This window comes from Euprymna scolopes, chromosome 14, assembly GCF_053919585.1.
Source record: "Euprymna scolopes isolate OS-2025 chromosome 14, ASM5391958v1, whole genome shotgun sequence".
Lineage (NCBI taxonomy): Eukaryota > Metazoa > Mollusca > Cephalopoda > Sepiida > Sepiolidae > Euprymna > Euprymna scolopes.
Window position 1 is genome coordinate 97008655 of NC_136495.1, and position 14842 is coordinate 97023496.

The following is a 14842-nucleotide window of genomic DNA, read 5'->3' on the forward strand; positions in this document are numbered from 1 at the left end:
TGTTTCCTTTTTTTGAGAACTCTCCGACACAGCAACTACTGATTGTTACTTTGGTTTTGGTAACATTTACTTTCAGACCTTTATTTTTCATAGAATTCCTCCAAATGTTTAACTTAATAATTAGGTCTTCCATCGTTTCAAAGACAAGTACTAAATCATCAGCATCTTTTCTGGACAACTCATATGAAACTTTTTAAACTATGCTTATAATACACAAATGAAAAGCAAACTCCGAACAGAACCCTGATGTATTTGTACTTTAACATTAAAGCTGTCACTAAATGTACTGTTAATTCCAACATGACTGTGAGTGTGAGCATTTTATATATAGCTTGAATAACCTTCACCAACCATTTGTTTTCGTCTTAATTTAATTAAAGTCCACCTGACAACCTCTCTTGATATTTTTTTTTTTTTTTCAGACAAGGTATGAAGCCATGATGTAAGGAGCTAAAAAAGCAAAAATAGTGTTTCAAGGTCAAAAACTAGCCAATGCTAAGTGTTAGATGGATAGATTCTGACTGAGAAAACAGCAATTCTTCCTTTTATCAGAAATATTGCTTATGGAATGTGAGGATCAACGGGCAAAATAAGGGAAGTGAGATTTATTAGACTGGCAAAAGTAAATGTATGGTCCACTTTCTATTCTCCTAAAGTAAGTCCATAATATTTGATTTAATTTTTCTCAATTATATATATAATTATATATATTTTTAAATTAAATCAAATATTACGAACTTTGAAAAGTAGGTATTAACCTAGAAATATTAGAGAAACTTGGACACCGCATAACACATAATTAAGGATTATAAAAATAAAAATTTTTTTCACCCAAACATTCTTTCAGTTCATTCAGTGTTCATAACCTTACACTACATTGTCACAACAGTCTATGCTTCAAGCCTATCATAACGTTTTTTTTTTTTTTTTTAATAAATGCATTTTACTTCAATTTTTTTTCTTCATGTCACTAATTTAATTTCTATATTGATGCCATTACAAGGGTCCACTCACAAATTTTCAATTAATTTTTTTTTCAATTCAAACATTTTAAAATAACAATGCAACTTAAAAAAAAAAAAGAAATATATTAAGGTAAATAAATTAAATTTAGTGAATATACAATAAGTAAAATTATTTTGAATGAAGCCATATTTTCAGAAATTAAGATATTAGTTTCAATTTTACTGACACATATTTGAAATTGAAGTGAACCAGAATTCTTAGAACAAAACAAAATTATCTTAACTTGTTTCAGACAAATTGTTTTATCGTACATTTCTTTAACTCTCTTTTAAAGTTTCTGACATCCATAGGTTTAATTTTTGGTGCATCTATCTATCAACATTCGCTACTTATTTTGAAAGTACATAAGGTACCTAATATTTATCTATTCCACTATTCTGGACTACTTTCTTGAATTTATCAATGAGCTAATTCAGTTGTTGTTTGTTTGACAAGATGTAGACCAATAAACAGCAAATAAACATTCAACCTGGTAAGTACCAAATGGGTGACAATTTGGGAATATCATATGCTGTAGGTAGGAGGATCTTGACACCTTCCTGCAAGAACTGCAAAAACCTAACGTCATCATCTCCCCTGACAGGGATATATATGCGACTGGAGATCACTAGTAAATTTAATATTACCTTGATGCTTCCATCTTTGAAGGAAGCTGGTTCAACTTGCCTAGAGCGAATGCTGTGCACACGCATATTAATATAACATGAACTTCCCCATAAACAAGTATTCTTCTACTAAGAGAAATGTTTATCACTTTTTATTTGTAGGTCCGATTTGGGAATGATATATCCAAAACTGATGTATATCGGAAATCTTTAAATCCTCAATGGAATTCAGATTGGTTTAAATTTGAGGTAAGTCTTTTCTTGTTTTTTTTACTTTAAAAATTTTTGTTTGATTTCGCATCGAACGCTTTTTACTCATTGTATTTTTTTTTTCTTCTTTTTACCATTAAATTTTTTTTGTTTTCTTTTATGATTATATTTTTACCTATTTTTTTATATACGACTAGCCTGGGTGGCCAGCATTTGCCCGGGTGTGTGGAGGTTTGTGTAAAGGTATTGGTTGAGCAAAAAAAAAAAGTTAGGAGTACTAGGGAGGCTCGAACCCATAATGCACCAGAGAAAAAGGAGGTGAAAAAGAAGCAAATGGTCTTATCAATGCGCCCACAGGCAGTCAAAATAACGTCTTTTATGTGACGTCATTGACGTAAGGTTTAAATGACTTGCAAAAATGTCAACAAAAAAAGTGACCCCTGCTTGTAAGAAAAAAAAAAAAAAAAACAAAAAAAACGGCCCAGTTGACAGTGAAAGAATTAATGTTTTTGGCTAATTTTTCGTCCAAGAGACCAAGCTTTAAAACGATACCAATTTTATCACGATCCGACGTTACTGTCGAAAATTTTTGGCAGACATACAAACACACACACATACACACATTTTGTGTTTCATATCATAGATTGAATAATTTTTACTATGTAAAACACCTTTAATTAAAAAAAAAAAATGTACTTATGCAGAATACAAACCCTGCTATTTATTCAGATAGGATTTTCAAGGTTCATTCAAATTTTACAATATCTTTTCTTTATTAAATTGTTAGGTGAAAGTACAGAATATTTACAAAAAAGCCCTCCTCCCCATCTTAATGGGTTTCTAAATAGCATTATTTCAGCACAGTGCATATTCTACATATTTATCCAGAAAAATCTTTTAAAAACACCTTTTATATTTCTGAGATTAGTCAGCTTTTTTTTCAATAAATCTTTTAAAAACTGCATGATCAGAACAAAGAAATTTGTTGTGCCAAATTCAAAGACCATCAAACATATCGTATTCATTTATACAATAATATGTATGAACCTGCAAATTCAATCCAACTATAGGTAAAAGTAGCAACTTAAGTTCAGTTAATCATATTGTCATCCCCACTCTTTCACCAGTCGGTTGAAGACGATCGTCGACCTCGGAACCCTTCCACTGCTGGTGATAATTCTTGGCCGTCTAAAGTTACTGGTATGGGGAAGTGACCGAATTATCGGTTGATCATCTAGTTATATATCCTGGACCAATTCGTTGTGTACCCTCTTAACGACGAACGTCGTCGAAAGAGAGCCGTGGATTTTTTTGTGTAGTAAAAGAAAAAAAAACAGGATAAAACGATTCTGCACCAAATATATATTAACAAAAAAAAACAGTACAGTTCTTATAATTCTTTCAGAGTCCTGAAGGAAGCGATGTGTTATTATGCTAAGAATATGGTCGAAGGCATCAGCTTGTAACCTTGTGGAGTGTCGGTCTCTGGGTATCTGAAGAAATGTGTCAAGTCAAGAGCCAACTCTGCTTTGACTGTGTTCCTCTCTGCGCATCTTTTCTCCAAGAAATGCCTGCGCATTCTCCTTTTGTCCATCTGACTTGTTGATATATATATAAACAATTATATCATCCTCTGAACATCATGCAGATATTATTTCTTTTTTGTTTAGAAATTCAATTCTCAGTCCATAATCTAAATTATCATTTACAAAAATAACACAATGGCTCGCTTCAAAGATCTGATCGAACTCAAATAAACAGTTAGTAAATACAGTTTTTGTTAACCTTTAATACACAGAGTTCTCAGGTTTCTTAAATAAACAACTTGATACCAAATGGTTTTGCCTTTCTTCCTAACGGGGGGGGGGCATCAACCTACCCACACCCTTACTTTGTTACAATATACTGTAAATCCAATTACAATAGTCGAAATGGGGTTGAGTTGTTGTTATTCAAACCTGTTTAAACTAATAGAATTTTTTATACATTTAATGGATTAGGGGGTAATGTATTTTAAAAAAATTTTTTAAAGTCACCACTTACCAAGGTCCGGAGGCCACTCGAGGATAAGGGTTAATGAGTGTACGTTAGTCACTGAGACAGTATCGTAGTAATCGTTAGTAGTGAAAATTTGCTAAATTGCGTTACTTAAAGAGATAGCTCACCAAGAACTTGTTTACGTTGAATTTAAATATGACCATATTGTAGTCAGCTGAGAAGCAGGCAAACGGAAGACAGTTCCATAGGCATGCAGTTCTAAGAAAAAACTTTGTTCATGGAATCCATATTTAAGTTTAGGTACAGATAAAGAATGAGGAAATTATTGATAGTTGTTTCAGCTAGACGAGTGCTTCTTGTGAAAGTGAGGACAGGAGAACCGTAGATTGGAGCTCAGATGAGCACTTGCCATGAAAATAATAAAGCAGAGATAGGCTCGCAACGTCTCTTCTGTGGGAAAGAGGTTACAAGGAAGAGAAAAGGGTATCCCATGCTAGGCTATGAAGTCTATTTTGAACTCTGTTAAGACAGGATAAGCTGTTTCTTGCAGCTCCTATTCAGATGTGACAACAGTACTCTATCCTATGATGTACTTGGTTCTTGTACAAGTAGAGAATTGCATCAGCAGTGAAATATCTACTGGAACAATAGAACGATCCTACCATTTTTCCAGTGACCTTCGCAATGATTTGATGTACGTGTTCCATTTCAGATCAGGAGTAAAGGTCAGACCTAGATGCTAGTCAAAACAGGGAGTTTCCCTAAGAAGAGTCATTCATTTCAATAGATGCCAGACGGGGGTCAGAGCGTTGATGATGGAAAGATAGAAGCTTGGTTTTAGATGCATTAAAATTAATCAGCCATCTTTTCCCCATTGCACCATATGCTCAAGATCAGAAGAGTGGAAATCAGATCTTGGCATTTCCAGCATTTAAGTGTTACCATAGATGGTAAATGTCTAGAAATGATCTTAGGATGTGATTTGGGAGATCATTGATGTAGATTAGGAAGAGAGTTGGGCTTAAGATGGAACACTGAAGGACTCCAGCATTAATAGTGTGAGCTTCTGATTTCTGCCCATCAACCATTACTCTTATAAACCTATCAGAGAGAAATGTTTTAATGATTCAGAAGACATTTCCAGTTATAGCTGGAGATCTTGTAGGGTAGACCTTTATGCCATACTCTATGAAAGGTCTTTGATATGTCAAGAATAATTGCCCTAAAAATGGAACCTCCGTCGAGAGATTCACTAATCCTATGAGATAAAACAGTATATCTGCTGTAGATCTAGCAGAATAGAAATCATATTGCATGTCACTGAGAAGGTTATATTTGCTGAGGTGGCTGACTACTTCTCTATTTAATACGTATTCCAGCAACTTATGACGCACAGAAAATTAATTCATCTGTACTGAGAGGGCAATGACCAATCACCTGAATTTTTAAATATGGAGCATACTGATGAGGCTTTCCAGGATGTTGGAAAGCAATTCTCCTTAAGACAACGCTTAAACAGATTTGTAAATATCAGAGCTAGTTCTGGTTGAAGTTTTTTGAGCACTGTAATAGGAATGCCATCAGGGCCAGTTGTTTTATTGGAATCAAGATTTTTGATTAGTTTGACAACATCACGCACAGATATTTGTATGTCGCATAACATGTTTTCGGACACAGGAGGTTGGCAACCCTGATCACATAGGGTAGAATTAGCTGCAAAGTTCTTGGTTTTGTCAGATGCAGGTCCATTGATAAGTGTTGAGATAGAGCGCACGCTTCTGTTCAGGACACGGTTTATTCTTTGCCAAAACTGTTGCAAACCAAGCCGCTGCTCAGTTACTTTGAATCTGACGGACTGAGCATACAACTCTCTCACATTCTTTTATAGTGGTTGCTGGCAATCCTGAAGATAGCTTTAGTCTTAGTACATCTATTTTGTTGAAAGCAAAGGAAAAAGTGATTTCTGTGCGTAATGGCAGCAGCACATTCTGGAGAGAACCATGATTGAATTTGTTTTGGTTGGAACCATGATTGAATTGGTTTTGGTTGGAATCTTTTTGAGGGTATGAAGCAGTCAGTATCGACAATTAACCATTCCGTCAGGTCTGATACCATAGAAGACGTGTTTTTTAAACATGGAATACAAGAGGTAGATCTGATATAAAAGTACGGAAGCTATCCCAGTCAGCCATAGAGTATCGATATACTATACGATGAAGAGGTACTTCTGAGGACTTATTACATTTTGTTTTGTTTTTTTATCTTAACTGAGACAACCAAGTGATCGGAAGATCCCAGTGAAGACACAACATAGCTTATGGCAAGTTGTAAGAAAAAGGTATAGGAGACTTTCATACTGACGTCAGTGTCGGGCACACGGGTAGGTTTGTGAACAATCTGAGTTAGATCATAAGCAATGGAGAAATCGTGACAAAACCTCTGCTCATCATTTGTCTTGTTTGGGTGGGTTAACCATTCCACATTATGAACATTGAAATCTCCAAAGATGTGGTTGTTAGCCAGAGGATGGGCAGACAAGATCTAGTCAATTTTCTCAAATATGATCTTAAAAATAGTAACACTGCTGATGTGGGAACGATTGAGGATAAATATGAATGCAGTGTTGTGAGCAAGTGCAACTCGGAAACACATGTAAGGCAATTTAGTCTTTCTGGAGATGACCCTACCACATGGAAAGCCATTTCTAATGTCGGCACATATTCTATGCTCATGTTGATCGTATGGGACAAATTTTGATGTTAAGTTAGAGTATCATTTAATTACAAACTCATCTAAGGAAGTAGTCAGTCCAATGTCAATTTTGCATAGGAATAATAGGTCTGGTTTGATCTCCTGTAATTGAGGTTCAACCTCTGGAAGGTTGGAACGTAGACCCCTGATGTTGGAGGAGACCTGATAGTAGGGGTCTACATTGGAAGTTGGAGTTCTGGGCTTAATCGTGTATTCTTTCTTGAGACTTTTCGTGATTGAGTTTTGGTATTTGTGGAACCGGTTGACAGTGGGTTAGAGTAGGGCAGAGAGGGAAAGTTAGGGAGAAAATAAAATGAAGAAATATTTTTTGTAGGCCATGATTAGGTAAAGCCGTAACAATTACCCACTAATATGGCATTGAGAAGTCCCACCATAAGCTACTGCATAGTCCAGAATTCATGCACCAAATGGCAATACAGCAGCCCCAGTACTTTGCACTTACTGATAGGACAGCCTCCTTAGTGGTTACTCCAATCTGACTATCGGGTGGATAATGTAAGCCCAATTAAAATGTTTACCTCCAGCACCCTTACTAGTGACATGGCTACAAGGATAGAAATGGAAATAAAATTTCCAACGTATCAGGCAACTTCTCACTCCTAAGAACTGCCGACCTAGTGTACAGCTTTTTCTTCCTCATTTGTCAGAAAATCACTCATTCTAAATGAGGACTGAGGAACAAATTAGAAGTGAGAGTTATGGAAACTGCCAAGAACTCTCCATTTAGAAAAAAAATATACTGAGGATTGTACTTATAAGTTCAATTGATATGTTTAGGGGAAAGTATGAAACTGAAATAAGGGACTTATTTTTTTGCTTACCAAAATGCAGTTGGCAAAGTTTACATGTGTAATTCTTGCGGCTACTCATCATTCCTGACTTGTTTTGCTAACATATTCGACGCTAGGCAGTGCTTTATTAGTATGACTAATTGAAAAGTCCAATACTGAGAACAGCGTCTACCGATTTTTTTTATCAAAACCACACATGTACAGACATTGATTCAAATTGAAACGTTTATTTTGAGGAAAATAACAAGTGAATCACAAACTGCAAATTGACAACAATAAATTCCAATAATAAATTTTAACAATATTTTTTTTTTCTTCAGATGGGAGTTGGCGGATAGGGGCAGGTGTACAAGAAAAAGAACTATGTAAATAAATTAATACATAATAATTGAAATAAAAAAAAAAAAAACTTATTTTTTGCTTACCAGAATTCAGTTGGCAAAGTTTATGTATGTAATTCTTGTAGCTGCTTATTTTTTTTCGCAAGTCATTAATGTGTATATTAGGAAATTTAAGTTCATACAAAGCAGTACAAAGCAGGGGTGAATGGATAGATACAAACTGAAACAAATTAAGATAAAATGGTGGAATAAGCTATGCCGCTTTACATTTATTGAACCAATGTGTGTGTGTGTGTGTGTGTGTGCATACTAGCAGGACCCGTTAACTGGCGTTGCCCGGTGGAAGCATGCACCCCCCCCCACCTCTTAAAAAATTAAACTGCGGTTGTTTGTGGCCAATCCCCAATGTCCTAATGCTAAGAACGCCTTTTGGAATAGACACCCCCAACCTTGCTATGGTAAGAATGGCTTTCAGAATATACACCCCAATTTATGAGGGATGGGGGATATAAAAGTATTTGCCCCAAATTTAACCTTACTATTCGTTGTCAGCATACCCACCCACAAAGACTGTAAACCAAAAAAGAAGTTGGGATTGCAGTGTCTGGCGGAGAGAAGTATATTTGTTTATCGTATGTGCGTACAAATCTGGCGGGCACTCAATTACAGTGCATAATGCATGTCTTTATATCTCGAAAACTACTTGTCTCCGCCAAAGTTAAGAGATTGCCTTATTCAGCATAGTCGAAAACCTATAGAAGTCATCATTTTAAAGGAAATTGTCGAGGTGGAACTAAGGTAAAAATTTACCTAAAAAAAGAAAATAATGTCTCGGCAGTGTCAATAATGAGTCCGGAAAAGAAAAGTAAACAAAAAAGCAATATATAACAACTAGGCAATGTAATTTAGGGTAAATTTGTAGTTTAGCTGCGTAAATTATTTGACAGACACAAAAATTATAAAAACTATTTTTATATAAAACACATTATTAGACTAAAAGGCTAAAATAAAACCAGTTTTTATCATTTTTATAAGACTAAATGTACAACATTGGAGCCCACCATAGTGCTTGAAAAATTTGGCTGTTCTAAGGTAAGACAGATTGGGCTTTTTAAGGGCAAAATTTTGCCTCTTTTGTGCTTTCATAGAATCATGTTTTAATTGAATATAAAAAAGGCCAAATTTGGCCATAAAAAGGCCAATCTGTCAAACTTTAAAAAGAAATATGAAACACTGACAGGTACTACAATTCTGGGTCAGTGGTCCTGGGAGTAATAACTAAAAGGTGACTACACACTTATCCAAAGCTCCCAAATTGAAGCTTTATCACTGAAGCATTTTAACATCATAACTTGAACCCAGTGCAGCTGGGATTTTATTCTCCACTTGCAGTGGTTTCATAATTTTCTTATATACTAGCATGGGTGCCCGGCATTACCCGGATGTTTGGAGGTGTATGTTGAGTGAATAAAGCAACAAATTAAAAAAAAAAAAAAAAAAAAGTGGTAGTAGGAAGGCAGGCTCAAACCTATACCGTGAAGGAGGAAAAGACCGTGAAAAAAAAAGTGATGTCTTTGCTGTTATGACCACCGCCAAACCGGAAGTGACATAGGTTAAAATTAAGGCTAAACAATCAAAAAGAGAGGATGACTTTCGATAATATCGGCGAAAAAAACGACCCCTCCCTGTAGAAAAATGCCCAGTTGAGGGTGAAGAAATTAATGTTTTTAGCCAATTTTTCATTATTTGTCGTCTGAAGGTCAAGCTTCAAAACGACACTGATCTTGTGAAAATCCGTCGCCTCTGTCGAAAGTTTTAGGCAGACATGCAAACATACATGAATAGATTTATATATTTGTAGTTCAAATTTTTGACCCAAACCGATTAAAAACCTTGCCCTATATCTGAATACCCTTTATTCAAATGTTTAGACCAGAAATTGTCTGAATGATTTGTTAGAGACCGCAGAGATCAAATTTTTTAAAACTTTGACTCCTATTATTACCCCATAACATTTATTGTTTTGGGCTCAAATCAAGTTATTAAGTTAGATCCATGTCTAAGGAACCTATATCTAAAATTTCAAGTGTTGAGACCCAAAATTGGCAGAGGAGTTTGGTAGATTTCTCAAAGGTCAAATCGTTGAACTTTGACTCCTTAATAACCAAATTTCTGTCCGAAAACTGATTACAAAGATTTTCCCAAATCTCAGTACCCTGTATATCAAATTTCGAGTCTGTAGACTGAAAATTGACAGTTATTGTGTAGGGAAATGTAGACAGAAAGACACTTTCACTTTTATCTCTATATAAATAAAATGAACTCATTTTTTCCCGTCTGATTTTGACATTAATAGGATTAAAAATCAAGATATTTCATGCAAATATAATATGCACAAACGGCAGAACAATATCTGAGGTGTGTTATAGGCTTATTATTTCTCAAATTCCTCGATAATCTTAGATTTCTATACTTTTTCTGCTGAGAAGTCACGGCCAAAATCGGTTAGAATAGAAGTGGTAAAATATTTTCTCTCTAATAAATTCCTCCTCCCCCTGCCACCACTTAACACCGTTTGGGGATCGTTCACAAGGAACAGTTAAGAGAACACCGGTTTGGTTTCGTAATTCTTTCATGTGAAGTTATTTAAAATCACTAAACTAAGCTGCAGTGCTCTGTGGCATAGTGGTTAGCGTGCTGGACAATTCACATTATATTTTCACGTTCGTGCCGACCTACCGTAGTCGTTTTTTTTTTTTTTTTTTTTTTTTCCTAAACAACTGGAATGGACTTTTCTTGGTGGCCGAACTGTTAACGTTGCAGATGTTTGTTTTTTTTGTTTTTTTTCACACTTTATTTTCCTACTTTTACTCATGACTCCGGGTTTGATCCTTCCTACTTACCTACCATAACATTTTTTAAAACTCCCCCCCCCCTCCCGGAAACAAACACTCGGGCAACGCCGGGTACCCCCGCTAGTAGATATATAAATTGTTCTGTACTGAGTGTTTTTTATTTCTGTATTACAAGCATTGTTCCATCTGGGTTGTTTGGAAGAAATGCTTTATATTGATTATTTAGTGCTTGTCTATGAAGCAATAGAAGATGTATATGTTGAGTTAAAATTTTGGAAGAATGTTATGGAAAGTACAAGTCTGAGAAGGAATGCTACTAAAACCAAACTGATCAGTTGTTGTAGTGTTGAAAAGTTCCCCTGTTTGATTTTTGGAAAAGGAGTTGGAAGCAACTCATTTGTGTTTGTGTGGAGGGAGAGGGGGGGGGGCAAGAAAGAATTGGGTACACAAGAAGTGCAGTGAAATAAACTGGAAGATTGAAAAGACCGGTTTGTGTGCATGAAGTGTAAGATGATGAAGATGAATAAGAACTCTGATATGGAGAAAATATATTTAGATGGTGAAGCTATTGAGGTTGTCAGATTTTGTTACTTTGGTGATACCATTGGAGCACAGATTAGAGCAGGTGTTAGTGTCATTACAAAAATTAGTAGTGAATAATGTAAGCTCGAGGAACTTCTGTCATTACTAAGCAGTAGAGCGTTATGATGGTAAATCAAAAGAAAAGTCTATCAAGCATGTCTACAGTGTGATGTATGGAAATGAAACCTGGCCAGTGAGGGTTCAGGATATGCGTTGCATGGAGAGCAATGTTATGCGAATTATATAATAGATATTCAATATGATTGTTAAAAACAGACTTGGATCTAATGATCTCAAAATAAGAATAAATCTAGACAATGTAGGGAGATGCATATAGAACATAAAATAGTATAGCCATATTAAAAAAAAAAAAAAAAAAAAAAAGCAAATGAGAGTTCTTCGGTTAGTAAATGTACAATGATTCAGGAAGCAGGGTGAGCATACAGAGAAGGCAAAGAAAGACATTGTAGGAAGTAGTAAAAATGAACCTGAGAAAAAGAGGAATAAAGATATATAAATAAATATATGTTTCAAAAGTAATGGTAATCAGGGTTAGAGTTGGGTTTTTTTATCCGCTTAGTTATCATTTCAACTGAAGATTCTGGTGCGTCCTTAGCTTTCTTAGGAGAGGATATGACTTCATCAGGTTCTTCGTCGGCTGGTATGTCAGGGAAAAAACTGTGAGTGAAGGACAACTCCAAAGGGTATAAATGTTTGAGGTTGTGTGTTTCTACTGAATTATCACCTCTTTTTATTTGGGCAGAACGAACTTTGCCGTCGTTGCCACTGAAAAGTTCCACAACTCTGCCAAGCTTCCAGAAAGGTCTGGACTTGGCCGGATTTTTGATAAGGATCACGTCATTGACCTTAATTTTATTTTGAAATTCAGTTTCATGTAAGTCCTTGCAAGATTCCCTCAAACTTAGCAAATACTCGTCGTGCCAAAGGTCCTTGAATTTTGCCCTCAACTCTTCTCTGTTTTCCAAGCAGAGATCCGGAGGTAGGTTCTGTCTCAACAAAACTGGGTGAATCGGAATCGAAGGAAAGCTCGGAGTTTGTTTGGATGAATGAAGCAGTTGGGTGTTAGGGGGAGTAGATCCACATCTGTAGAACATCTGTAAGTCAGGGGTCTTGAGTTAACTGCCCTTTGGATATCAGATAGGAGGGTAGGAAGGTTAAAATAATCAGTTTTGGAGCGCCCCAGCATTTTAAATAGGCAGGATTTAATCACTCTAATCATCCTTTCCCATGTACTTCCAATCCAAGGGGAGTATAAAGGTATTTTAATGAGTTTGATGGTGGATTTAGTAAATGACTTACTAAATTCATTGCTGCTGATGTGATGTCTAATTACATCACCACCTAAGGCTGCATCAAATGCACGAGCATTGTCACTGTATATGTGGGTGGGTGTTCCATAAAGGTTAGAAAAGCATATCAATGCTTGTATGAAGGCTTGCGTGCTCATATCAGGCACAAGTTCGATGTGAATCGCTCTCACATTCATGCATGTAAAAATCAATAGATACATTTTATGAGACTTCCCATCTCTTTTTACCCAAATGTGTCCTGTATAATCGATTCCAGTGTGTTGGAATGGATTTATCAACTTAACCCTGTGTTTATGTAAATTAGTCAATTTGGGGTATTTGAAGGCAAGGCTATTGAATTTTCTGCAGGTAATGCAATCAGAAATCACCGTTTTCACAGACTGTCTCGCTTAAGGAACCCAATATCCAGATAGTCTTAATTTAGTCACAGTTGTGCCTATGCCTAAGTGTTTGCATCGAAGATGGCTATCCAAGATTATTAACTTTGTAAGAGGGTGCCGTTTGGCAATTAAAATGGGGTAGATCAGATTATAGTCATACCTAGAAGAATCCACTCTTATGATGCCGTCAGAATCCATAAAAACCATTAAGATTCTTAACAAGTAAGGGAATATCCTTATTAAGAGGATCTCTTAGATATGCAATTTCTTTATTAAATGCTTCCAGTTGCATCATTTTTATCAGGTAAATCTTGGCAGTTTGGATAGAATCAGACTGTTCTTTTGTTCGCTTGCATCCTCTGACAAATTTGAATATGTAGGCAGTAGAGCGACACAGCTTATCAAAGTTCGAAAACCTTTCATAAGGGATCAATGGTTCCTTTATTGTTTCACTTAATGTGTTATGGAAAACATTTTCCACATGGCATTTGTTTTCAGAACTTAGACAACTTAAAGTATTTGTAGGCCATCTTTCAGGCTCCTCAACCAGCCAAGAAGGCCCGTAAATCCAGTGGTCAAATCTCTCTTTAAATTTTTCCAGAGTGATTGCTCGAGAGAGGAGATCGGCTGGGTTGTCAGTAGAGGGTACATATTTTTAATGAATGTCTACTCCAAATTCTTTAATCAACCTCTCTTTCATATCTCGAATGTCTCTGATTCTGTTTCTGGTATATAAACTTTTTGTTTTAATATTGTCCGACAAAACCCATGACAATACAACTTGTGCATCCACAGCGACAAAGATGTTTTCAATCTTAATGTTGGAATAGGATTTCAACAGCATGCTTAATGTCTTGAATGTTGTGTACACAGCAAGCAATTCTATCATAGGTAAGGTTTTTGCTTTCATCGGAGCCACTCTGACCTTAGAAAATATTATATGGGATTTCCCACCTTGCACGCCATAAACTACAAAGCCATAAGCCTGCGGAGATGCATTGCAGAATAAATATAATCTCAGTGGACTATTAGTGTCCACAGCTTGTCTGGAGAAAGCCAAATCACTCAAACCAGAAAGATCTTCGGCCAAATTCGACCAACATGTCATCACTTCATCTGGTACCTTCTCATCCCAACTCAATTTGAGTAGCCATAATTTTCGGAGAAGAATCTTAGCCTTAACAGTGACAGGAGCACAGAGTGACAATGGGTCAAATAATTTTGCTGTCTCGGCCAAAATATCCCTCTTCGAGATAATGTTTTTTTGAACAGAAGTGTTAGCAATGCTGATATAATCCATTTTAGAGTGATATTTATACCCTAGTATTTTCTCAAATTCACAACCATGTTGCACAATTCTGTCATCCTTGATCATAATATCTCGCAGGGGTTCATAATTCGAATTACATGATCTCAGTTGGAAATTTCCTTTCTGCAAACGAGGTACCGCATTTTTTTAGAGGTTAATTATTTCCTCGCGAGAATTGCTTGTCATGCACAAGTTGTCCACATAAAATCGTCTCCTCATCATTTCAGTGCATGCATCATTTGGGAAGTGATTCACATGGTGTCGAAGAACGTAATTTAGAATAAAGGGGCTGGCATTGAACCCAAATATTAAAGTACAATATCGATAACATAGCAAGTTATCTCCATCCTTTACAAAAAAACAAAATCTGTTTTTGTCTTCATCAGACTTGAGTTTTATCATCAAAAAGGCTTTCCTTATATCTCCTAATAGGACATATTTGTTAGTGACAAACAACAGTAAAAGTTCAAGCATATTATTCATCATATTTATGCCGGGATAACATGCTTCATTGAGGGAGTAACCGCCTCCAGTTTTGAGAGAACAATTAAAAACCGGTCTTATTTTGGTAGACTTGAAGACTGGTCTGTGTGGTATCCAGATGTATTTGTGGAAATCTCGAGGGTTGAGTGCGATTCTTTC

The 14842-nt window shown here is 35.9% G+C and overlaps 1 protein-coding gene across 6 annotated transcripts in view; it reads left to right on the plus strand.

Annotated features, from left to right (window-relative positions):
• Positions 1 to 14842, plus strand: part of LOC145293181 (C2 domain-containing protein 5-like) — a 186975-nt gene that overhangs the window by 19030 nt on the left and 153103 nt on the right. For all 6 annotated transcript variants that reach the window (XM_080139658.1, XM_080139660.1, XM_080139657.1 and 3 more), the window contains exon 3: positions 1794 to 1880. In XM_080139658.1, coding sequence (XP_079995784.1) covers positions 1794 to 1880 — 87 coding nt within the window. The remainder of the gene's footprint in view (positions 1 to 1793; positions 1881 to 14842) is intronic.